Here is a 26,456-nt window from a genome sequence, read left to right as displayed (position 1 = left end):
TTAATGTCTTTAATGCTAGCCATTGCATCATTATGTCCTAACACATCATAGCTTTTCGCTGCCTTCCAAAAGAAACTGCTAAGTAAGATACCTGGAAATTGACTCTTAAAGTTGCTGCATATATGCCTGCAACAATGCCTTCCAACTGCCTCAGGAATCATCTCCTCATATGCAAGATTCAATCCCTGTAATCGAAACAAAATGACTCAGCCAGTATTTTCAGATTAAACATGAAAAGCTTTGGACAGAATTTTTACCTTTTGCCTATCACTCATGCATGTTAAAGGCTTCCTGTGATCAAATGGTCCAAAAAACTCAGAAAAATAGTGGAAGAACCACCTCCAAGTATCCTTACTCTCACATTCAGCTACAACAAAGGCTAAAGAAAATATGCTGTTATTTGCATCCAAAGCTACTGCTGTGAGCAATACACCACCAAACGGACCCTTCAAGAAACAGCCATCAAACCCCACAAAAGGCCTGCACCCTTCCAGAAATCCTAGCTTTTGTGCTGTGAAACTGACAAAGATTCTTAGGAAGGCAGGCTCAACTAAGATATTTGGCCTATCATAATGTATTTTGCATATGCTATTGGGATTATACTTTCTTAGCAGCTCAGCATATCTTGGCAATTTTGTATATGATTCAGCATGTGTGCCTTCTATCTCAGCTAGTGCTTTGTTTTTAGCTCTAAAGATTTGCATTTTACTAGGCCTCACACCATACTTAAGCAACTCTGCCTCTACCCCTTTACTGGTCATATTAGGATGATCCCTCATGACAGAAACCAATTTCTTAGCCATCCAGTCAGATGTGGCCTCAGCACATTGTTTGTCCATAACACAAGTGTGTTTTGGCTGATAGCTTTTAATCTGAAAAGTGACTGAATCAGCCACTGGTGAAGCATGAATTCTCCACTGACATCCCTCAACACCACAGACAGCAGTGACTCGACTCTTCTCATTCTTCAACCTCAAAATAGGAAAGCCTTTTTGAATGACATAGTCTTTTAATGCAGCTCTAAAGGCATCCACATTGGTGAACAACTGACCCTTTTGAAACTCTATCTCATCTTTGTTATTGTAAATCCACATTTTTTGTCTCATTACTTGTCTCATAGGATCATTTTCTTCCTTATTATCAGAATCAGGAACCACAACAAGAGCCTCATTGTCCTCAAAATCAGAAAAGTTAGTGTTACTGTCCTCACTGTATGCATCTACTGCCCTATCATCATCTAATTCCTCATCAGTGTCAACATGCAGGTTGTGTTTCCAGGAATCATCAGAGCTAGAGTCACCATAGTTATCATCCGACTGTCCAATGTCTACAGCTATTGTCTTGCTAGGAATTTGTTCAAAGCTTACATTATCTCCTTTGTTCATTTCTCTCACATTCACTGATGTATTGTCTTCATCAACTAGGATAATTTCCATATCAGACACATGCAAGTTAATTACTAATTTAGATTTATGTATTTTGAACATCTCAGTAATTGAATCATCATCATTAACATCCATCATGCAATTTTTTCCAGGAACCTCACATCTCATCTGCATAACCATATTAACATTGCCAGGCATTTTACTCAATGCCTTCTCAGTTACATCAAATAGCAAGGAGATGTACGTATAGCCAGTTGGATCCACATTTGGAATTTTGATTTTGCTCCCATTACAGTGAACCATAATGTCATAGGCAGCAGCAAGATTCTCCATCCTACAATCTCAGCATTCAAATATGATGATGATCACAACCAAAGCTAGTTTGAGAAAACAGCATCTAGAAACTAGAAACATTGGCTATATAACTCAGCAGCATGCTACTCAACTTTCATTAACATAACAATAATTATGATCAACTAATCTTCACAGCATACATGTTGCACAAGATTTCACAGTAGTCTCACACATAATATGCAATGGCTTTAGTTAAGTGTCAATGATTAACTCAAAAATTCACTTAACAAACAAAATGGATGTTCAATATCAAGAATTAGACATAAGATAGAGTCCAGAAATTCGAGCAATACTAGTAAAGGTCAGTTAAAGGAGCAGCACCAGTAAACAAAATTTAAAGGAACAAATAATTTTGTACCTTTACTGCTGTGTTTGCAACTATACGAAAACAACAATTAATAGCTTCACTTTGCTGCTGATACTCCAATGCATATCAGGACCACTGCTTTGATAATAACTTCCTTTCCATTTTTGTTCTTGTTACCTCCTCTGTTTCTTTCCGTAATCCAGAGTGTCAACCCACTATGCATATAAGTGATATGTTATCTTCTTGTCAAATCATAGCAGATACAAAAATGGCGCCAATATTGCAGCTCAATTGGCGCCAGAACCTCCTTAATCAAGCTTTAATTCATGATTTTGTAATCAAGTTTGAAGGAGTTGTATTAAACTTATTTAATCACCACATATGCCTTTTTAGGCAACTAAACGGTAGTAATAAACAAAAACTTCCGAGGATATATTTGTCATTTTGGCCTTTATGATGTCAGAAAAGGGATCCAGGGGAGGTAAGTGAAATTTTTAGAACCTCAGGGGAGGTCAGTGAAAGTGTCAGAAACCTCAGGGGAGGTTTCTGAAATTATCCCTTTTTTTTATAATCTAAGGGTATTAAAGGCACTAAAATAATCTCTCTCCTCAAACATGAATTTTTTAATATTACTTTTGGTTAGAAGGACTTCCAATGTTACCAAAATGTCAATTCAAAGGGTGCTAAGTGAGATTTTGAAAACCTCAAGGGTGCTAGGTGATATTTCATAAAACTTCAGGGGAGGTTTATGAAATTTTCCCACAATTTATATCTATTCATACTTCTATTTTTTTTTTGGTTAAAAACTCAAACTTCTTTTCTTACACTGTCATAAGTTTCCGTTTGGCAAGTGAATTTTTTGAATATTTGTTTAAAACTTTACTGTAATTTACTGTTAAAGTTTTTTAAAAATTTTTTGAAGTGTGTAAATTTTTGAATATTTTGAAGTGTATAATTTAAAATTTTTGAAAAGGTTTTCAAGGTTACTATAGTTAAAATTTTTAAAAAACTTATAACAGATAAACTTGACAAAAAACTCAAGTGCCAGATAGGGCTAAATAAATTTCCGGTGTTGTGTTGCACACCGTCACACATATACCTTTTTAGTGAAGAAGTCATACGTTTCACGGTATATTCCTTTCACCATTATATCACCTCCTGCGTGGAATGAAACGTGGACTGATGAGGTGTTGTATTTTTATTTTTTATTATTTTAATAAGGATTAATTTTGTAAATATTAATAGTATAGCTTTTGATATATGCTACATCATCCCAATTTAAAATGGCATTCTAAATATCTCGCATGTAATATAGATCCAAACTTGTTAATGCATATGTGGATAAAAGATTTGCTCGTCATAGCCCGCTAAACTGAAACTCTTATTTTCGTTGCCTAAAGATTTGCTCTTTTAATAACCCACTAAACAGAAACTCTTATTTTTCTTGCCTTTCGTCTACCACAGTACAATCAGACTCGATCACTGGACAATCGAGTACCTACACCATTCTCTTAAGCCTCTCAAGACTTTCTCTCCTACCTTGTCTCCTTTTTCTTCATCCCTATTTCAACTTCGCCTCACCCTTTCTTCCCCTTCTTCCCTTCAAATTTTAAGAGCACAAAAGCATTGGTGAACAAATTGTAATCATAGGATAAAGTCGAAAGACTACATAATCAATCCTTAGATGAAAAATTGATGATTTTTTTAATTTGTGGTTTTAGGTGTTAAGATTGTAAAGATCACAGGAGAAGGAGACTTTATTGGATGGATTTGGTGGACAGGTTGCGGGTGCTGGATGATCAGGCTGAAGAAACTAGTGAAGAGTTAAGACAAAGAAGCAATTGAGACCTTAATTGGAAATGTCTTAAGGGATAATTTCACAAACCTCCCCTGAGGTTTCTGACACTTGCACTAAGACCCTTCTAGGTTTTAAAAATTTCACCTAGCTCCCTTGCTTTTCAAATTTGGTAACAATTCAGTCCAATTAGGATTAAAATATTACTATCATGATAGAGATGACATTTATATTCCATGAATACCCTCTTCTTCCCTATATTAGTACAAGATTGCTTGTTAATAAAAATCTACTAGTTTTCCTTTCATAATAATATTAGTGTAACTCTTTTTGAATTTCACTTATAAACATTTATATATTTAATATAAATTAAATGATTCAAAGTAAAATACTCATAAATAGCTAGTACTTTATTCATATAATGGAAGAAACTTGTAAAGAACTGGTATGTTATGGACAATTTTTTTTTTACTTTCAAATACTTCATTTATATTAAATACAAAACATACTAGTTTTCCTTTCGTAAAAATATTTGTGTAACGGCTTTTGAATTTTATTTGCAAATATTTATGTATTTAATATAAATTAAATGATTCAGAATAAAATGTCCATAAAAATCTGGTACTTGGTTCATATAATATACAAAGGTCATAAAGAGTTGGTAATTTATGGGATATTTCTTTTTGCTCATAAATAGCTATTATTTTGTTCGTATAATAGAGGAAACCCATAAAGAGCTGATATGTTATAGGCAATTTTTTTTTACTTTTACGTACTTAATTTATGTTAAATACAAAACCTACTAGTTTTCCTTTCGTAAAAATATTAGTATATCACTTTTTAAATTTTACTTACAAACATTTATATATTTAACATAAATTATATGATTCAGAGTAAAATGCCTATAAATAGCTAATATTTTATTCATATAATAGAAGAAACCCGTGTCATCTCTATCATGATAGTAATATTTTAATCCTCATTGGGCTGAATTGTTACCAAATTTGAAAAGCAAGGGAGCTAGGTGAAATTTTTAAAACCTGGAGGGGTCTCAATGCAAGTGTCAGAAACCTTAGGGGAGGTTTGTGAAATTATCCCATGTCTTAATTATAGGAAATATGTTAGGTGGCATTTCACGTCAATGAACAGTGTTATTAGAAATGATTTTGATTGGCATTTCACATCAGATGTCCATGTAGGAAGTGATGTTTAATTTGTAAAGTCCATCAGATGCTTAATTTATTTCCCCTTTGAAGGAAAGGGATGCCAACAGCCTTTAATTCTTTTGCCCACCGCTAGAGTACCCAATCGAATGAAATGAAGCGTCAGGAAGATCGGGTGCAAGTATATAATATCTAACAATCTAAAAGGAGAGTTGCCTGGATGAACAGTAAGAGAGTGTTTGCGTTGGTATTGGTAGGGCTGTCAACGGGCCGGGTCCGGGCCGAAATTCATTATTCCGGACCCGGACCCGAATTACTATGCCGGATCCGGATCCGATCCGTTTACCCGACGGGTCTTTTATTCTATGTTCCGGATCCGGATCCAACGGGTCCCGGATCCGGATCCGGGTCTACCCGAACAAATTTACCAAATTTTATAATTTCTAATAAAAATGAGAAAAAAATATATTTGTAAATTAATTTCTAACTAATGCAAAGAAAAAACCAAATAAGAAAAGAAATCAAATTAATTTTATTAAAATACATCACCCTAATCAAATTATATTGATAAATATATATTTTTTAAATTATTAATTCATTTATATCCGGATCCGGGTCTAATACGGGTCGGAATACTATATTCCGTATCCGACCCGTTTTTTTATTTGACAAAACGGATCCGGGAAACGGAATTAAATCCCTACCCATACCCGCAATAATTTCACGGATCCGGTCCGGATCCGGGTCTAGACCCGACCCGTTGACAGGCCTAGGTATTGGTTGATATGTTCAGGTTATTGCGGTCTATTTGCATCACTCTCTTTGCAGCTCCTCGCTTCACTAGGGTTAGCCTTAGTAGTTCTTCATTTTTTGCTAATGCTATTTCCTATTTCTTCCTTACTCAGGAGACTAGAAGATGCATGCTATAGTTGTGTGGTTACTTTATAATTTATTTGGCTAATTGTTCACATTATTATTTTAAAAAAATAATAAAATTCTGACAAGATTGTGATATGAAACTATAGTTATCGAGCTTAGCAAAAAAAATTTTTTTTTTAATTTCTGGGCTGCCGGACTAACATGCAACTTTTTTTTAAAAAATAAGATGACTGCCAGCCTGTGCCATCATGAAAGGCGGGAAAAAAGAAAGACTGCGGCAATGTGTCAGATATTGGAAGTTTACAAACTCCATGATTAATTGTTTTGCTTCCATTATTACTCTTGACGCATTCTAGTCTGATATTGATATCTAAATAATCCAAGATTCTTGCGATTTTTTTTAACAGTAATCTGAGTAACTAGCCAATTTATTTGTTCTTTGTTTCACTCTTATTTGTGTCATTCTTGCCTCTTGTGATCTGCAGAGATGACCCACCCTGGCTGTTCATGAGTATTAGATTAGCCTTAGGCGTTGTCTTATTTTCCAGTTATGCCATTTCTTTTTCCCTTCGTTCAAGTTGTACGCTGTAGTTGCTTGATTACTTTGTAATTTTGTTGTTTTCTGACCCAATTTTTTGTTGACTTATTGTTGTCTTTTGTGGATGCCTCAGTTTTTGTTTTCATGTGTTTCTTTGAAACTCGCTTTTTCTTCATTGGAAACTTGCCATTTTGATTTTGTTCTTCTTTGCTTCCCAGTAATAATATGTTGCTTTTCCTCTAGCATTAAATGCTGATTGTCCTTTCAAACAATACTTCTGTTTGAGCTATCGACTCTTTTGTATTTCTGATTTGTTTTTGTCATTTGGAAATCTATCACAGAGATGACAGTTCCCACATTTTCCTTCCTCTTAACCACGATGCTTGTTGATTTTTTATCCATTTTTACTTTTATTTATTTAAGCTTATTTATATCCTTTTATTTTACTAAATACCGGATGCCTTTTAAGTTCTTTGCTGCCTTCATTCTTTACATTTATATTAATAGATATATTGGTTTCTGTTGTGCTCTACTTGTTGCTCCTACGGTTTTCTTTCCTTTGCAAAAGCTTGTTCTTAGGTCAGTTGCTCCTTCTTCCTTCTTTACATTTATATTAATATTGGTTTCTGTTGCGCTCTGTTTCTTCCTCCTATTGTTTTCTTTCTTTTGCAAAAGTTTGTTCCTCAGGTCAGTTGCATTTGTATTGCATATATATATCCGTAAGGATTTTAGACCATTTATTACGCTTATTTCTTTAGATTTTGCTTCCTTTATTCATGCCTTTCTTTAGATTTTGCTTTTTTTATTCACGCCTTGTTGCTCATATGCATTTTCTCCAATCAATGCATTCTTGACACAATATGATGGACCAGAAACAGATACATTGGTATTAAATTTATAAAATTTCTCTAATCTATATATTTTTTCTCCAAAACGTATACAACGCATATTTAAATCTAAATTGCAGGTCATACCTGCAAAATTTATGCATTACTTGGAACCACACATAAGAAGCACAGCAGTATTTAAAGTTGGAAATAAAATATGGTTTCTAAAACTAGATGAAAATCCTCAAAATTTTGATTGGAAAAAATTCATCGAAGATCACAATTTGCAGCCAAATTCACTGCTTCATTTTTGGCACATTGGAGTGATGACATTTAGAGTTCAAATTTTTAATCCAAATCACTGCACTAGTTTCTACGAATGGAATATCAACCCTATTGAACCACATATGCACAAGGAATATGGTAACACATTTACTAATACAAGTGTGTTTGGATTGTAAATTATTTGAGATATTTTTACTGTAGCACTTTTTTGTGATGTGATGTATGCGAGATAAAAAGGTAATTGAAAAGATAAAAAGGTGTATTGGAAATTGTAATGGTGATGTAAGCAAATATATTTGGGCAAATAATCTCCTGTCCAAATGCAAATGAACAATGCAGCTTCCTATTTATCTATTTAAAAATTACAAGCATTTTTTCTGCAAGAGGAACTTTCCTCACAAAGTTCACATTTTATGTAGTCATCACAACCATACACATGGAAATCTTGGTAAGCCAAAATTTTCAAACTTATATTAACCCATCCACATAAAAAAAATACACAAGTTTACTTTAATCATCTATTTCATTCTGCAGGAACTGCATCTAGAAGATACTGCTTATATATTGCCAAACAAAATTAACATAATCATCTTTTACTGTCAACACAAATGTTGGGACATCAAAGTTGAAGATAATCTTTTAACCTACGGCTGAAAAAAAAATACTGTGATACCATGTTATTAGACCAAGTTATATTCTCATAATTTCCCATTTAAGAATGAACGAATATTGGATGTACATATTCGATGACGAACTTGTAGAAGTTTTTCCAATAGAAAATAACTATAAAAATTACAGTTTCACCATTCATTGCTTTTCTCATATTTTGCTACTTCACAGCACATATATACCAAATTTTTATTCGACATTAAACAACATTTTATACAGTAACCTACCAATAATCCTTTCCAATTATCCTCATTTAATAAAAAATAACTAGCTCACAATTATTTTACATATTATAAAATAATTTCCTTCATCAATACTTACAAAACAAAATACACTATTATATAGCATAGGTCACATATGCCTACTCGGTGCATAGCATAGGGCAACTGGACTGGTATTGATAAATGAAATGGTGCCAATTCCCCCGCTCCATCCCCTGCCCCCCATCTCGTTTCCCCTGCGATTCCTTGCAGGGAAAGAAATCAACTATTATATTTAACAATCTGCTCATTTACAGAACAATTTTATCATTCATTTCATCTCAAAATATTCAATAAAGACATGTTCAAGTACTCAATCTTAGTTCATTCAATGAGTTGTAAATACTAATAACTAAAGAAGATTAACAACCTGTCAATACTATGAAAATGACATTAAAACATCTAATTGAGATGTAATAGAATCAAGTCACAATTGTACATTCACTTACAATAATACAATTGTAAACAACACTAAATAAAATTAACAAATTATCAAGATGGAAACAAAATACAAGAAGTCAAGTTACATTCCCGTATTCAACAAATTTAGTCGAGATGATTTCTCATATTCAACAAATTAAAGGCACTCAACAATAAGTCCAGTTTTTCTCTTCATCAACCTAGCTCAACAACTTCAAAACATTTGCTCTTCATCAACCTCGAGATGTGATAACTCGCTTGATAAAGTAGCCCTGACATTTGATGCCAAAATAATAGAAGAAACTTGTCACCAGACTATCATGTATAACAAACAATTGGATTATAACTAAATTATTATATTGTGTATATAAATGTATTATATATATTTATAAATTTAAATAAATAAATAAATATATAATTTTTTTGTATGCAGGGCCTGCCTCATTTCTACCCCTGCTCCCATTGCCACTCTTAGATAAATGTTTATTTGGGGTATCTACTTTTCTTCACAAGTGATATTTTTTAGTCCTTGGACCTAGGGGTGGCAATTCGGGTCCAAATCAGGTTGGCGGGTCGGGTTCGGGTCAACCCGCCAGAAAATCTGTTGACCCGAACCCGACCCGCCAACCTGTGACGGGTCAGGTATGCTGACCCGAACCCGAAAATTTCAGGTTGACGGGTTGGCGGGTCGGCCCGAAATGACCCGAAATTTAATTTTAATTTATTAATTTATCACTGTAATTTCTAATAAAATCAATTTCTCACAAAACTAATTACATAATCAAGTAATAAAAATTTGAATAAGTAATTCCAAACCAAATCTAAAATAAATTAAACACCGTAAAAGTGTTTTATCCCAAACAGAATATAAAATAAATTAAAACAGTATAAAAGTAAAAAATAATATAATATATTATTTGTCCAAATATAATAATTTCAACTTCACACAAATTAAATAAATTCATTTATGATTAAGTAATTAATGCCTTTGAAAAAAAGAATAACTTAGGTTAGTTAGATAAAATTATTTTTATATTTATTAAATTATTTTTAATTCGTAAACGGGTCATATCGGGTCACCACGGGTTGACCCGAAATCGACCTGTTTTCTTTTCGGGTTCATCGGGTCCAACCCGATTCTGACCCGAATTCCCAAAACCTCAACCCAAACCCACTAATTTCGTGTTAGGTTCGTGTCGTGTTTTCAGGTCGTGTCGAAAATTGCCACCCCTACTTGGACCCCCAAATCGAACATTTTATTTATTTGTTAAATTTTTGTGACAATGATCTCTTTCCCCAAAAAAGGAAAATCTCTTATGCTTAGAAATTAAATAATGCTTCTTTCCACCATATGTTATGTAAATGACTCCACACTTCAAGTTTTACACAAGTTCCTATTTAGTCCTTAATCATAAAATAGTTAATGTAGGCATTTTCTTTTAAATGATTCTTGTCCCTAATTTTGGCCACCTTTTTTCCCCTGGTAAAAGCCATAATGTTAACAATGCACAATTAGAACATTACAAATTTACAATAATTTTGTGCCCACTTGAATTTAAATGATTCTTGTCCCTAATTTTGGTCACTTTTTTCCCCCAGTAAAAGACAAATGCAAGATTAGAGTATTACAATAAGTTTGAGCCCAATTCAATACATATATATGTATGTGTACATATTGTTTTTTTTGTTACCTTTCCATCCTTCTTTATATCCTTCCCATTTTTAACTAAGTATAGAATTCGAATACTAAATCTAACAGTAGAGAAGATTTTAAATGTTGTTGCCTGACCGCTAGATCGAATTTGAACAGGCTAGTGCTTCTGCTTGAGTTGGTGAAAGTGCAAAGACTGTTAATTGAGTGCTCCTGTATTAGGTTGCCACGAGAATCATGCACTACCAAATCAATCACTGCTTTCTTCATTGTCTATTATTGGAAAGATCGAGGAGGGTGCGTTAAAGACAACGAGAGGTAGATTTGCAGCCATTGTGAGAAACGTGCAGAGTAGCTTTTTGATCGTGAAACTTGATTTTATTATTACTAGGTAAAGGTGAACCAGAACAAGTGGCTTTTAGAAATGATAGTAAAGAAGACTTCAAAATTTCTTGCCTGACTACTAGAGCGAATCTAAACAGGCTAGTGCTTCTGCTTGAGTAACTTCTTCATTGTCTATTATTGGAAAGATCAAGAAGGGTGCATTAAAGACAACAGGAGGTAGATTTGCAGCCAATGTGAGAAACGCGTAGAGTAGGTTTTTGATCATTAGCAAGATTTGAATTGTTAGCAATGTTTTGAAACTCGAACTGTTAATTGAACCGGTGATATGTTTAGATCAAGATTCAACTAGTCAAACTCATTCAATCATGATTCAATGAATTAAAAAAAAATTTGTATGAATATATATGCATGCAATAAGACATGCAATGGACTAATTTAAGACTTTATGTGATGAAAAGTTTAATATTTTCAAAAATAAAAATTTTAAATTATAAGTTGAAACAAATAAATTTCATCTCAATCATATCTACGAAAAAATAATCTTAAATCCAACCCAAAAATATCACAATATTTTGAAATTATACAAAATTCACGTAGAGAAAAAAATATAAAAAACCATAACGTATACACACAAGCAGGAAAGAAAACTTCAAAAGATTGAACTAAAAAAGTGGAAGAAAACATTAATAAATTAAAACTAAAGAGGTTAGATTAGAAAGGGCTGACAAAAGAAAAAAGGAGAGAGAGAGAGAGAGAGAGAGAGAGAGAGAGAGAGAGAGAGAGAGAGAGAGTTGAAGTTTAGAAAGAAAAAGTCACGAGAAAATGAGATTTTGTAGAGGAAACGGAGAAAAGAAAGATAAAGGTTTGAAGGGGCAGCTCATGGTTTCAAGGTACAGAGACTTTTTTTTTTGCTTTTTTGTGCCTTAGTTGTTAAGTTTTATATAAATGTGTTATTACCAAAGTCTAATCAAATGTGATGGTACAATGGTTACTACTTTGGACTTCTATAACAAAGGTCCCAAGTTTGATCCTTTGCAACATAGAATTTAGCATTTTGCAAAACTTAAAAAAAGATTGAGGGGAAAACTGAAAATCGGGAATTACCGGTTTGACTGGGTTTACCGGTTTTGACGAGTTCGACCGGTCTTGACTGATTTATTTGTCACTTTCGATTTTAGTATAGAATTGGATCGGTGTCATAGTCGGTTCACGATTTAACCGGTCGAACTGGCTAGTCCGATTCGATTTTAAAAACACTGATTGATTGTTAGAGCATCTCTTTTTGGTTTTTTATTTTTATTTTTTTAGTTTTGTCCGACAAGTTATGCCATAGGATTATGATAGTAATAACATAGATGGAATTGTTAGTGGCGGTGTGGCTCTAGTGGTAGAAACTAAAGAGTTTTAGAGAGTTTTCTATTGTTTTTTTAACCCTTCCAAGCGGCAACCTGTGCAGCGGTAATAGTGGTGGACTTGGTAGCTGTTGTCATCAACATAACATACAACGTGCCAAGAGGTTTCGTCGTCGTCATGTACCGCTCGCGTGAGCTGTGTAATGTTCCGCTTCCCCGGCTGCTCCGTTCGAATGGATCGGGTAATTGGGTCGCCCATGGGTTTTCTGCTTTGGAATTAATTGCCCTGCCAGTTCCTTTCCATTTCCGGCTCTCACAGCTGCATTGTTCGGAGCTGACAGGCGAGCTTTCTCAAGAATGGTAATTGGCGTGCTTCATTATGGCTGTGTCTTCCGATGTCGTCCGAATTCCAACACGGGTTGGTTGTGCCCTTTTTTCCTAGGGTTTTCTCTTCTGGTTTCTCATTTTCATTTTCTCAGATTCGTTGTGCCCTTGAACCTGTTCCCCTTTTTGAGCTCCTTCCTCTCGCCGCCTTCTTTGGCCAACTTGATTGCGAGCTTCTTTTACTGGTGCGTTTTAATCATAATCATGGTTCCTCTGCATATTTGCTTCGTATGATTTTTTTTCCCCATTTTACACTGCAATTTGTTGTTGGCCATGGTGTTTGCTTTAATCCTTGTCCTGCTTTTGAAGCTATTTCAATGCTGTATCTCGCCCTTATTCTTGCTGCTCAGTGTTCTTTGCTTATATATGTCAGCAATTTCTTTTTTTTTTTTTTTGAAAATAAGTTGTAAGGGAGCAATCCTGCCGTTAATTATAAAGATCTCTGCGGAGTTGTAGCTCTGAGCTTATTTTCCCTTGATATGATCTTTTTTGTCTGTGGATTTCGTTGCTGTTTTCCCTTGGGTTTTTATTTCGTTTTTCCAGTAGCCTTTTTGTTCTGTATGCGTCTTAGTAGAATAGAAATGTTAACGTTATGATTTTCTCATGGCCATAACAGATCCTGGAATCGTCTTGCAATGGAAGGTCATTGGTTTTGTTAATGACTGCTTTGATCATTCACCAATATCTGCTGTAAAAATTGAAATAAATCCGCTATTTCCTCTTTATCAGAGAAGGATTCTATAGTTAATTTCCTATTTTTCTTGTTTTTATTTTTGAAGACTATAAAGGACTTAAAATGAGTGGTTGGTTGAGTTTCTCGGTGCTTTGATTTTCAGGAAAGAAAATAGGAAAAAGATGAGCATATTACTAGGAGAATCAATAGGAGGAGCAGTGGTTCTCCTCTTGCACACGAAGAAGCTAGAGTATTGGGATGGTGTAATATTGGTGGCTCCAATGTGTTTGTTTATCCATATTGGCAGCAAAGAAGTTTTCTAGCTGCAGTATCCTTGGAGTTGATATTGATCGTGGTGAGTTTTACCAGTTTAATCTTTGTGCCCCTCTATTGACTTTTGCATGCATTTTTTCTACTGAATGTGAATGGGAAAGAGTTTATCATAATGCATGGCTTATCATGATATATTTGGCATTTCCTTATTTGATCAAGCTTTTCTTTTTGTAGAATCTTCCAGCAATTTAGTAAGAAATATAATTGCGGTTGTTCTTTTAGTTTTTTTTAGGGAAAGACTTCTGAAGTATCTTTTATGTGTTGATCCAAAATGTGTCATTTAATTTCTTTAGCTGATTGGTGACGTCTAAATTCCGATTGGGATTTTTCTGGGTTGATTTATGTTATTTTTCTTGCCTCCATGGCTTCCGGCCTATAACTAGTTTCTTTTCTCATTGCTATGGTGAAGTCTGCCATTTTGCCCATACTTGATTTATGTTATGGGTTGATTTAGAGCAGAATGATTGAGTATCACAATAGAATTCCTAAGGCAGACTGGGATGCAATTTGGTTTCTCTATTTATTCGAACCATTTATCTTTGGAACTCTAATTCTACATTATTATTGATATTAGTTTTGGGGATAACGATCTTGATTTCAGACTATCTAATCCCCTACATCTCCACAACATTCTTGAAGACAAATGATTCAGCAAGTCTCGACTCATGCTTTTACATGCATCTTATTGTTTTACAAAGGAAGCATCATATCTAGCTCTAGCTCTGTGTATCCTTAGGTAAGACCTGTTCTGGCTTGTTTCTTTGCTTTGTGAGTCCTTTAACGGAAGGGAATATGCAATTACAGGTCTGTCTTGATTTTGGGTTGGCAATTCCGTAACTTAGTTTCCATGGGATGATATCTTCAGTAAAAGAACTCTTGGATCTTGCTCCAACATGGAAGGTAAATATTTTGGGTCTTTCAAGATGTATTTAGAGGTCAGATTTTTGGTTTTCCTAGGATTAAAAAATTTTTTTGAAAAGAGGGTTTTGTTTAAATCATTGGAAAATTTGTATATATGATCACAATATACTGTGCTTCAATGACTCATTATAACCAAAATTTTCCTTCTACAAGTGAGAGTGAACTATTGTGCTATAACTGATGTTTTAATGCTTTCTTCCTCAAATGTAGATATATCAGCAACAACACAATAAACAAATGAGCACTCCCGCCATGGCTCAGTTGCTGTTGAACACCCTTTACTACAAGCGCTTCTTTGCTTACTATGCTTTTATGTTCTGGGGGAGCTTGATGGTCAGGGTATGCTTTCATTGATAGATGTATATTTTATTCACTTTAATTATCTCCAATTTTCATCTAGCCCTTTTTGCATTGTTAAACAACACTAGGGAGGGGGTGTGTCTTCACATGTGACGCCGTTGGATCCTATGGAAGGGTTGGATATAGTTAACAAGCTTTTGGTTCTACCTTGATCATGCCTTTCTTGGACAACCAACTAAAGTCTCCTAGCCCTCGCTTATTACTTGCAAAGGTCTAGCTTCTCTCTAAATTTTAACAGTATAGTTTGGTAATTATTTTGTTTATTCTGACAAAGTTGCAAATCATGAGTTGTCAGTATGCTGTTACGACCTGGCAAATACATGTTTTACTTTTGAAACAGAAAGAGATATCTACACCATAAGTTGATTCTACCTATTCCCTTTCCCATGTTATTCTTCATTGAAAACGTTCAAGAAACCTCAGAACAATTTCTATAAGTTTCTAGTGTAAATCCCATATGTCCGCAGGGCAAAAAGAGTGTGAAACTTCTAATTTAATTTAGCCTAATGAAGTTAATTGCAAACTCTGTAAGATGGTTCTTTAACAGGATAAATGATACCTTGTGGTGGGATCTGCTTATTTGTGTTTACTTAATGAATTTTGTAAGTAAACCATATCTATTGGATATGTGTAAAAAGCTCATGTTTTGTCATCTAGAACTATGTATGCACTGAAAAAAGCCTATTCCCTGCTTGCTCCCTTTTTCTTTTCCTTGTTTGTTAGGTCGTGAATTGGGGTGTTAGTTGGGTTGGTAGCCAGATAAAAAATTTTTGGTCTTAAGGTGCATTTGCAGACTTCACTTAGGCTATGTAGTGGTGTTTGATGTCTCAGTTGTAAGTGACATTGTGTTGAAATTTTCTGTTGCAACATCAACTCTTAGATGGCCTGGTTTACTTGAAAGTTGTTTTTGAATGGTGGTGTAGAGTTCCTTATAAATTGTCAAACCACTTGATCGAGGCATTTGTGTGGACTATGGTTAACTTGTTTCTTCCCTTTCATGTTCTATAGTCTTGCCTATTATTTTGTTTTACCATATTTATGGTGCTTGTAGGGTGACAAGCCGGAAATTTTCGTCTTGAATGCTGAGGGAGCTCAACGTGAATATATGGAACTGAGGAAGGATTGACGTGTTGTAGTAGTATGCTGGATCTATGGGTTGCCCCAAGTGTGGAATGCTCCTAGCATAATTCGAGAGCTTTAATTTGGATGTTGGCTTGGGCTGTGTTCCATGGTTCTTAGTTATCAACATAATTCGAGAGCTTTAATTTGGACGTTGGATTCTATGAAGATAGACGCGGGGCATGAAGCTGACATTTTGTTACCCATTTCCGAGTTTTATTTTCTTTGTTAAATTTTTATACATCTATGTTTGTCTTTTCACTATGGCCTACCGCATACCCACTTTGCTATTCAGTTGCAAAAAGCACATGGCTGATGATAACTTTTTAAGCCATTTTGAATTATGATTATATATGAATTAGGCCCCTCTTGACATTTATACATTTAAAGCACTGATACACTATCCAAACTTGTGAAATTCCTATGCTAAAAGTGTACTTTTTCTGAAAAAATTATTATTTTTTATTGTTTCAAAATTGGGCAGGGCAATTTGCATTTCCAACGTGCGATGCGCGTTTCTGCCTCCTAGTAGAGGCAAAAAGATGATAGTGTTAGTGGTTTTGGTGGTACAAAGAAGAATGTAAGAGAGTATATATATTTTTTTAACGAGAAGGGTAATACACGATTTTCGTATAAATTTGTGTAATTTCGAAGATTTTATTATCCAAACAATAAATATGAGGAGGTTAGTGTAATTTTAAAAATTAGAGAAGGGTTAAGTGATCCAAAATAAAATGCAGAATATTTGGTAAGTCCAGTAGTAGGATAATATTGCAATTGGATATTTATTTGCACATTCTGATTGCTTCCCCCAAAAAGAGGAAAGAAGAAATACTTCTTCAATATAGTTATGGGAAAAATATTTTATTCTGAAATGCCCAAGCTATTTCTGGATCCACTCAAAAGTGCATCATATCAAAGTAGCCGTCTTTTTACTTGCGAAGAAATTTCTTGAACCAGAGGGCAGAGCTTTTGGGATATCTTTTCAGTCCATCTTCGTAATCCACATAGCATATACCGAACCTCAAGGTATAACCGAAGCTCCATTCGAAATCGTCAAGAAATGACCAAGCAAAGAAACCCTTTACATTCACTCCCAATCTGCAAAGATTACGATTGATTTCTTATCCAAATAAGCACCTTGTAAAGTTACAAAAACAAATAAAAAGATAAATAAAAGTACCATTATAACATCACTAGGCAACAAGACGGATACTTTTTTTTTTTTTTTAAAGTATTTACATTTTGCTAAAATTAGAATTTGTAAAGTACTATTTAGTTGACATCTAATACGGTAGTATGGTTTGGAATAAAATTTTGGCTTGGGTTTTGTTTGATTAGATGTAAAGTTACGTGAGAAAGTCAGGTGAAGGAAAATCGAGCAAAGAAAAGAGAAGTCACTTTCTTATACATGTTTGATTGACAAGAAAAATTTTGGATGAAAATAGAGAGTGGCGGTTATTATAAATAGTACGTGTAACTAATAATTTTCCTCCAAAATCTTGCAAACTTTGTAGAAGACAAAATGTAGAAAAGTGAGGAAAACTGTAGGTAAATTTTATAACTTTTCTGCTAATTAAAAACGTAGAAAGGTGCAAAAACCTAAATTTCCTCCGCTTTTCCCATTCTTTTAATTGCAAACAACAACCAAAAGCAAGGAGACTCACTTCATGGCTTCTTGAACAGCCAAAAGATGGCGATGGTAGAAATCAACTCGTTGGAAATCCTTGATACTTTTTATTCGTGTGCTATTATTTGCATCGCCAATCCCTGAAAATAATCAGAGCAATCAAGAGAGAACAAAAAGATAAAAGAGAAGCAAAGGCATTAATAATAGATTGTCTTATGTACCATTCTCCGTGATATAAATTGTTGGATTATTGTACTTTTTCTTGGTGTATTCAAGAAGATCTCGAAGTCCCTTTGGATAGGCACAGAAGAAACTGTCTCCAGTCTACAATGAATTTTCAGAAAAATATTAAATATTTTTCCATGTAAAACAGGGAATGTGTAGTTGGGATTTGGAAAAATCAAGAAATTATCGGCCAGACATACCGGATCACCTAGGAACTTTCCATTCCTTTCCGCTGGAAACGAAGAAAATAATCAAGAATTTGTATAGCATAATTCATAAATTGGAAGAATTAACTGCGGTTTTGTGGCAAAAATATGAGATTATCAGCCATAGAACTTACAAGTGAGGTTGACTAGAGGATCTGTAGAGCTGCTAACGTTGATATTATTCTGAGAGGCAATATTAATTGCATATTTTTCTGTATAATAATTCAGTCCAAGAAAGTCGAAAGAACCCTTGATTATCTTAGATTGCTCCGGGGTAAATTTGGGCAAACGATTCTTAACAAGTTTATGCATGCTTGCAGGATAATCTCCATATATCAATGGATGTATAAACCTGCGAAACCATCACAAATCCATGATACATCGTGAGCATGCATCTATAGATAAGATTGCTTAGACAAGATAGATGAAGCACCAAAAGTTTATGTTCTAATTTAATTTATTTTAAGAACTATTATTTATTTTTCCTTGACAAAATGCGAGCCCTGAATTTTGAATTGTAGAAGCATTAGTATTACCGCTATCTTGAATTGAATAGTTTTTAGTCAATGTAAATTTCAGATAAATACCTGTGCTACTTTTTGCTTACTAGAGAGAAAATGAAAAAGAGCAAACAATAAATCTAGAACAGGAATACAATTCCTATTCCTTGAAGTTGACGATTGACGCAGTTGAACCAGAAAGAATTCAATGTTTGCAAAGAGAATTGTTGTCCAAACTCACCATCCATACATAAAATCAAGAGCTCTTTGTGTTGCAAGAATGTCAAGCTTGCTACTAGAGTACGGTACTATCCAGTGCGACACCAATGTAATCCCTATCTCTCCTTTTTGACTTGCCTGCAAATTGAAGTTTCAATCATGCATTTAACATCTACTCATGTACAGAAATTACCTTCACTAATATGATTTCAGGGTTCATGGGATTGATACAAAATTGGCGATGCATGCTGAAGATTACAGAACCTATGTTCATTGAGGGTTAACTAAGAGTCTTAACTTGTAACGTAGAGATGCTCTTTTTATGTGAGACGTCTTTCAAAAACAAAATTGAGACGTCAAATGCGCCAAAATGAACATTAGTTCAAACGAGCCAACAAACAAATTCTAGCATTAAATAGTATCAATGATTTTTAGATAGTTAATTAGCTACGGGAACGAGAAATGACATTGCTGACCTGGTATTTTTCTCTGTATAATTTTACAGCTGCTGCATGACAAAGAAGCATATGGTGTCCGACTATATAAGGCTCAGTTGCTGAATTTCCTGCTGGGCAATCGTTGTTTAGCCAAGCAGAGCAGCGACCGGGAGCCAGAGTTCCCCCATCATAACCTCCATTACTAAAAATGTATGGCTCGTTCATGGTAATCCAATGCTTCACTCGATCACCAAATTCCTTGAAACACAGCTCTACAAAATCTAAGTAGTCATCCCTGGAAATATGATTGGAATTGGGTTTTTTTAATTTGCTATATATAACTTTTTCAAATACATTTGAAAGGGTCGGATTTGTAGTACTTTTCTACAAGTGAACCAATTATTTATTGTGGTTTGTAAGCTAACTTTGAATATATATATCATTTGAGTTGTTGTCGGTTGGTGCAAGTGAAGTTCACAATTGATCAAGTATTGGACTGTAAATGCAACAAAAGTGGAAGGAATAAAAGCAAACGAGAGTGTGCCTGGACTAAAAGGATCCGCGGACGGATCCATAGCGATCCGCGCGCAGATCCTCAATAACCGGCGCCAGTCTGTAATTTGGTCTTCTCGCCGTTATTCTTCTGGTTTTGGCCACTTTTGAGTTTCGATACAACTCCAGTGCCGGCGTTTAGGCTGGAGTTCACGGCGGAGTTCATCGGGAAAGTACGCCGACTCGCTTTCTTCAGTTTTAAGAAACCTATTCCTTTTGGAATTCAACCAGGACTTGAAGAGGCTATGAATAAGAGTACTTAGGACGTTTTTTGGGGTTAGAAAATATTAGCCTAGTTTAGTTCTAATATCTTTTCAGTGTTTATTTTGAGAAATTAAGATCAAACGTTGGCGAATCAAGGAGCGCACAAGGAAGAGATCGGAGCAAGCAACTAAGAAGTTTTCTTTCTCTTATTCTCATCTTTGTATTAACTCTTTGAATTCATGGTTTTAATTTTCCAATTATATTGAACTAAATTTATTTCTAGGGTTAGAATTTTTATGAAAAAATTCGATTAATTTTTCTGGTTTAATGTCTTGTCTTTTGCTATGATTTATCTATCTTGATTTTAGTTACATGTTTACGCTTGATCACAATAGACATGATCTTTGGGTTCGTATTAAACTGGGAAGTAAGATACAACCTTACATTAGATAGATAAACATACTTAATCTAATCATGAGAGTAGTTAGGGTTTGTATAATCCACTTATATCACTAAAGTTCTTAAAGGATTTAATTGAATACTTGCGAGTTCGAAAAAGACATAAGATTTAATTAGACATACTTTAGATGTATTGAAAGATAATATAAAATATAATTGTGTAATGCATTCATGATTTGTTAAGAAATTAACTAGATAATTGACTCAAATTTTGGATTAAAACCTAAAACCCTAGACTTCCATCTATTGTTTTCTCAACCACTTTCTAATTGAATTGATAATTGTTTTGCTTCTTAATCAGTGGTTTAATCTTTAAATTTAGCTTTTGCAATTTGTTAGAATAATTAAAGTAGGAGATTAACTCATTCCTGTGGGTTCGACCCTGAAATATTCCAAGTATTTTATTATTACAATCGACCCTGTGCACTTACAGAAAATTGTCGATCAATATTGTCATAGTTGTAGGTGCAATTATCAATTAGTGAAAGTGGAATTTGTTATTTTATCTTTTTTGGATAAAGGCAAAATATGCTTGTTTGACATCGTGTCAATTTCTTAGTAGATTGCTCCCATTAGTAGTTAGAATCAAAGTGCTTACTGGCGATCATGACATAACCATTGTTGTTTAGAAAATTGAACGTGGCTAATGTATAGGCCATGCTCAAATTCATCTTCTGTATTTGTGTTAGAAGGTCATGTTCTTTATGTACATGGATGGTCATTTTCTTTAGACATAATATATGAATGCATTTTCTCATGAATCTAATGTCAAAAATTTTTCCTCAAAAGTCAAAATGAAACCGCAACAAGCTATTTCACCCTCTAGTGGTAGATGGCCTGCCTAACTATTGGGTCGATGGCTCAGTGACCACCAGAGAATCCTTTATTAGCGAAAAAAATTTAAGAGTTGTGCCATAACACTCCCTTAGTCTAGTTGGGTCTATATACCCACTAGTCCCTACCACAGCCTCCTTAGACTCCCTCTCCCCCTTAGATTAGGATAGAGTAGGTTATACAAATATATCGTTGCTGACAAAAAAAAAAAAAAAAAAAATAGACGGCCTGCCTGGGATTGGGGTCTGATGTGGTTGTAGGTGCAATTGTATCATACAATTGACTCCCTTGATTACCATAAGAGTCTAGAATTTGGGTTGTTCATTTGAAATTTGACGGTCCAAATTTCTTCTAGACCTTTATAGTAAATTTTGACCATCAACTGTTGTCTACGATTGCACCTATATCCGCCTATGTGAGGTTGGAAAAACTCATAGTTATAAATAATTTTTAGATTAAACGACGTAATAGCTTCGACCTCCATTAGCTAAAAAAGAGTTCGAACTTCCATTAGCTTTTACTTACACAATGAGAGGGCTTAAAAAGCTGTGGTACTCGTCTTCAAGTGCTTGGGGAACGTCCCAATGGAAGATTGTCACGAAGGGCTTTATACCTAAGTACGATATTAGGAAAATTGTTAATAAGTAACTCAATAAAGAAAAATTGTTTGTTCCACGGAAGCGGTTAACGAACGAAAATTAGCTAACGAACCATTTGATATGAGCTCATTGATGAGATTGTTGTAGAAAGCTACGCCTTCCTTGTTAACACCTCCGCTTAGCTTCCCACCTGAAAATGTGAATAACAAAAAATGACGAGTGATAAGAGTAAACTTATAAGCCAATTTTGATCAATAAATTTTATTCGTACATCTATCATACACTTAATTTGCTATGTAAAATTACAAATATAATGGTCCCCATGCATATAGACAATCAGTCAGTTTATCAGTTTGACTTTGCTTTTCAATAATAAGACAAACTTATTATTCCGTCTGCTTTGAACACACATTAGACAAACCGCTTAATTATACATCAAATTATTCTGAACATGGCTATTGAACTTTGTTATGGTGCGTCACAAGATAAAGTAAGAATGATTGAACGAGTTAGAAAATGAACAAATTCGATTGGCTATTGGCCTATAGCCACGCCAATTTTGAGCAATAGTTTTTGTGGTATGTCTTACGAGGCAATATTCTGGGCCAGGAGATGGAAAATCTGAAAGCATCCAGTCCAATAAACTTCATCAATTTGACATCATCCTGTTGCCAATACATTAAAAGAAAAAAAAGGCGATAATCAGATGGCATGCATATCACTTGTGAATAAGCAATTGGTTTGAACTAAAAATGAAAAATCAAAATAGCAATATCAAGAAAACTTAGAAGCAGACTAAATTGTTCAACTACTTGAGACTGAAGTAGTATTTTACAAGCGCATATAGGAAGAAGAAACTTTTAATTACTTGTAAGGCCATAAGGCATGAAACATACCATTACTAACTTTCTGACGTGGTACATATATATATATATATGTATATGTATAGACCCTCTCAGATCAGAAGTTGTTTGATATGGAGACAGTCAAGTTGTCCCAACTAGTGGAAGGTGTTCAGTTCCATCGGCCATCCCCTCCTTGTATCCGCCCTTTTGAGTCCCATGATGGTACTCATAGGGCTCCTACGTGGCCTATTATTTACGGTTATAAATAGTCGAGTCTAGTCAAATTCTAGTTTAATTAAGCAGAGTTTGATTCAATTTTATCCGATATAAATTTGATTAAGTTTACTGTAAAACTCAAGCTCGACCTTAAACTTCGTTTTGAGCTTAGTTGAGATCAAATTAAAAGTTGTAGTATCTTTTCAAATGAATAAAGTAGATATTTTACTCTAATAAATAATAAGGTATGGGAGGCATTTATGTAATTTAAATACTAGTAAAAAATTAATTTAAAATATATAAAATCGAACAAGTTTGACACGTCAATATGAGTCAAGTATATTTACACTCGAACATAACTCGATAATCTTGCTAAAATGACCGGAACTCAAAATTAATCGAGCTCCAATCAAGTTTTGACGGACACAACTCGCAATTAATCGAGCGCGTTGCAGCCGTACTCTTCCCCTTGTCAGTGTCCCGTGTGTCTCCTTTTAACGCCAATGATGGAACCCTTCCATCCGGTAGGTGCGTAGTATTCATTTCATTGATAATTAGGAAGATTACGACACATTTATGTGCTTGGGCTCAAATGAAAAGGCATTGAATCTTATTTTTAGTTATTGTTGGTACAGAAATAGATGATCTCAAAAAAAAAATAGTAACATCTGATATGAGGCAAGTCTCTATCGGATAATGTGAAACAAAAAAGGATTTTTGAGGCCGTCATAAAAAAGAATTTTTTTTTTGTGGGGTACAAAACGCTACGGTAATTAGATGCATTTCGTTTATATGTAAATTACAAAAATGAATAGAAAAAACTGAAAAATAGCTTATCAAAATTTCATATATGGAAAAATTTGAAGATATATTTTCATATAATCACAAATTATTTGTTACAGTGTTTTTTTCCTCATGTATTTAATTTTTCCATATTGGTCCGAGATTGGTCCGAGACCATGTGCCATGTCCACAGTCATTGCCCAACATTTGTACGTTGAAAAGTACTGTCTGCCCTACAATGATGTGATACGGTCTGTAAATTATCTACATGTATGACTTGAACGGCTCTTTGTCAAATTTTGTAATCCATGGACAAGTAAAATGTATATCAAACTTGACGTCATGAGTTTAAATCTTTCCTTCTTAGTTCTTCCTTTTTATTTCTTAAATTCCATATCTTTTCTGCTTAAAAATATACGTCAAGCTGAAAAGTTCGGCTGGGAAAAGAAAATAAATAACATGCAACAACATATATTGTTAATTACTAGTTAATCAATTAACTCTCCGTCTAGTCTAGTATTAGTCAACATTATGTTCATACTTTTTTGTGATAATAATAACATACCTTGTATCGATGATAAAAGTCTTCAGCTACATCACCATTACTTCCATTCAAGATTTTCCCTGCAAAAAAAGTTCTAATGTTTGAGAAAAAGTGTGGTTGAGATGTCATATGAAGTGTCGGCAAAAGGCAAAGGCCCCAATTGGACAGTCATTTTTCGTCGAAAAATTGCATCGTTTTTCGTGATCACATTTTCCTATTATCTTTTTTCCTTACCTATATCAAATCACTACAATAATTTTTCTACAAAAAAAAAATCCTAAAAAATGCAATCCAAACAAGACCTTAGACTCTTAAGCTTGCACATATCACATTGCATTTATTAATGGATTATTTCCTGATAATTCTAATCTTCAGGGATGTGGATTCTCAATGCTTTTGCTTATAGCCCATGGATGCTAATTGGATGTGGTTAAAGCAGATTGGATTAACAAGGGCAAAGAAGAGACTCCAAATCTGGCATTTGCTGCCTCGTGTTGTTACAATTGTTACAACATTGCTACCTTGCGTTTGTATCGATTGTGCGTACTGATTTGCCATTGCAACCCTCAGTTTATTGCAAATTATTTCTTTTCTTCATATTGTTAAGCCGTTTGATTACCATAGAAAGAAAGACATTAGTTTTTATTTTTATTTGTAGTTGTTAATTCAACATATTTTTATCTGTTCTTTGCTAACAATACAATTAAGGCGTGAATTTAGGACAAAGAGGGTAGATTTAGCATTTCCCTTCATTGTACTTTTTGACCTCATCAAAAAAAAAAAGGGTAAGTAGCAAGCACTTCTTTTTTTACAGTAAACCACTCAGGTAAATGCAGTACAATAAATGCTTTAATTAGTTGAAGCACTGGTTAGAGAAGTTCGTAACAAAAATTGTGGTTTCGTATTCAATTGAGCATCAGTGTTACATATACAGACCTGGATATTTATGAGTAAATGTATCCCAGATACTTGGACCTTTCCCACCTTCAAATGCTGCACCTTCGTACTGGAACAAGAAAAGATAAACATTCACAGTTTGGATTACCATTAGGATAAATGCACATAAGGAAATAAAAATTTTAAATACATTTTTTTTTCATTTCAAAAATAAAAAAATGGCAAAAGTATAGGGACTGCAAAAATGGGACTGGCAAATTTTTTTTTTCTTGAAGTAAACACAAGATGCCAAGTTTAGTGTTCGAACTCCGTGTGTCTGACTACTGGAAGTGAAAAGAATGAAAAAAAAAAAAGGACGGTGAAATAACAAGATCAAGTGTACTTGATAGGCAGCTGAGGAAGCTCCAAATACAAAATCATCAGGAAAGCTGCTTCGATTGAATGAAGTTATGACAGTTCTTGCATTTAGGAGATGAATGGGGAGTAGAAGAAGGGCAACCAGAAAAGTGACTTGCATTGCCATAGCTAAGTGTGGTCTTGGAAGCTTTGAGGTCCCCCCCCCCCCTCTTTAAATAGATGAGTTGGCCAATGGTTCCTGATTCTTCTGTCTTCTATTTGTGGAACTTTATCATGTAACCTTAGTGTAATTTTATTAGTGTAAATTAGTGTAATTTTATTATGTTTTAACTAGTAAAAGGCAAACTCCTTGACTCTTACATTTCAATATAAATTTGATATGTTCTTAAAGTATCAAAAGCAAAAAATAATTTTTTTTGGAAAGTTTATGGTTAATCTCAAGAGTTTTACACATTGTTTTTGTTAGGAAATTGGCTTAATTTCTTTTAGGTAAAATTCTTATTTTGTGTGGAAGTAACTAATTTCCTAATTGGTTTTAGTTACTTGAAGTAGCAGCCAAGGAATATTCTATTTAGTTTAGGATTAGAAGTTATTTCCTATTCTATGCAAGTCTAGGAATTAGAATTGGTTTCCTATTATTATTTGGGTTTTGGCCAAATAATGTTCTTTATAAATAGATGGATTGATATACTACAAAGAGACACACAATGACATACAAGAGGCAACATGTAGCCTTATACATGGGGTGGTGAGAGAGGGTTCTTGGGAGATGAGAGCTGGTATACAAAAATTGGACTTGGGTTCAAGTTGTATCCTTGTATAGGGTTTTCCTCTCATAATAAAGAACGGATTTTCTCTTCGTGGACGTAGACTCAATGGTAGAGTCGAACCACATTAAATATTGTATGTCGTTTATCTTTCATACTTGT

The 26,456-nt window shown here is 34.2% G+C and overlaps 1 protein-coding gene and 2 long non-coding RNA genes across 4 annotated transcripts; 2 read left to right on the top strand and 1 right to left on the bottom strand.

Moving 5' to 3' along the window:
• Positions 1-12,405: 12,405 nt before the first annotated feature.
• On the top strand, positions 12,406-12,800 carry LOC140035268 (uncharacterized). Its single transcript, XR_011839283.1, has 2 exons — positions 12,406-12,590; positions 12,710-12,800. It is a non-coding gene; the product is annotated as an uncharacterized lncRNA (long non-coding RNA).
• Positions 12,801-13,860: 1,060 nt separating this feature from the next.
• LOC140035267 (uncharacterized) lies at positions 13,861-16,386 on the top strand. The gene is made up of 4 exons (XR_011839282.1): positions 13,861-14,520; positions 14,752-14,880; positions 14,970-15,112; positions 15,953-16,386. It is a non-coding gene; the product is annotated as an uncharacterized lncRNA (long non-coding RNA).
• Positions 16,387-16,764: 378 nt separating this feature from the next.
• LOC113727050 (beta-glucosidase 12) lies at positions 16,765-25,730 on the bottom strand. Of its 2 annotated transcripts, XM_027251020.2 has the most exons (13): positions 25,553-25,730; positions 25,210-25,279; positions 24,295-24,353; positions 22,475-22,550; positions 21,998-22,075; positions 21,812-21,899; positions 19,277-19,532; positions 18,823-18,938; positions 18,216-18,433; positions 18,076-18,107; positions 17,872-17,974; positions 17,688-17,790; positions 16,765-17,121 (listed from the first exon to the last, which is right to left on the bottom strand). In XM_027251020.2, the coding sequence occupies exons 1-13, from the start codon at positions 25,691-25,693 to the stop codon at positions 16,953-16,955; spliced, it is 1,509 nt and encodes a 502-aa protein (XP_027106821.1). In that variant the 5' UTR covers positions 25,694-25,730; the 3' UTR covers positions 16,765-16,952. The 2 variants fall into 2 exon arrangements, with proteins under 2 accessions (XP_027106821.1, XP_071931629.1); XM_072075528.1 differs by lacking the exons at positions 18,823-18,938; positions 19,277-19,532.
• Positions 25,731-26,456: the final 726 nt, after the last annotated feature.

The sequence above is a fragment of the Coffea arabica genome, chromosome 2c (genome assembly GCF_036785885.1).
Source record: "Coffea arabica cultivar ET-39 chromosome 2c, Coffea Arabica ET-39 HiFi, whole genome shotgun sequence".
In the NCBI taxonomy this organism is placed as follows: Eukaryota; Viridiplantae; Streptophyta; class Magnoliopsida; order Gentianales; family Rubiaceae; genus Coffea; species Coffea arabica.
This window is presented reverse-complemented; position numbering and strand designations above follow the sequence as displayed.

Excerpts from the sequence above, each read along its gene's own strand:
- LOC113727050 (XM_027251020.2), bottom strand. The coding sequence starts at position 25,693 with ATGGCAATGCAAGTCACTTTTCTGGTTGCCCTTCTTCTACTCCCCATT. Across the intron at positions 22,076-22,474 it reads CTGGCCCAGAATATTGCCTC|GTGGGAAGCTAAGCGGAGGT; the intron begins GTAAGACATACC and ends TCACATTTTCAG. Across the intron at positions 18,108-18,215 it reads TCCTCTAGTCAACCTCACTT|CGGAAAGGAATGGAAAGTTC; the intron begins GTAAGTTCTATG and ends CTTCGTTTCCAG.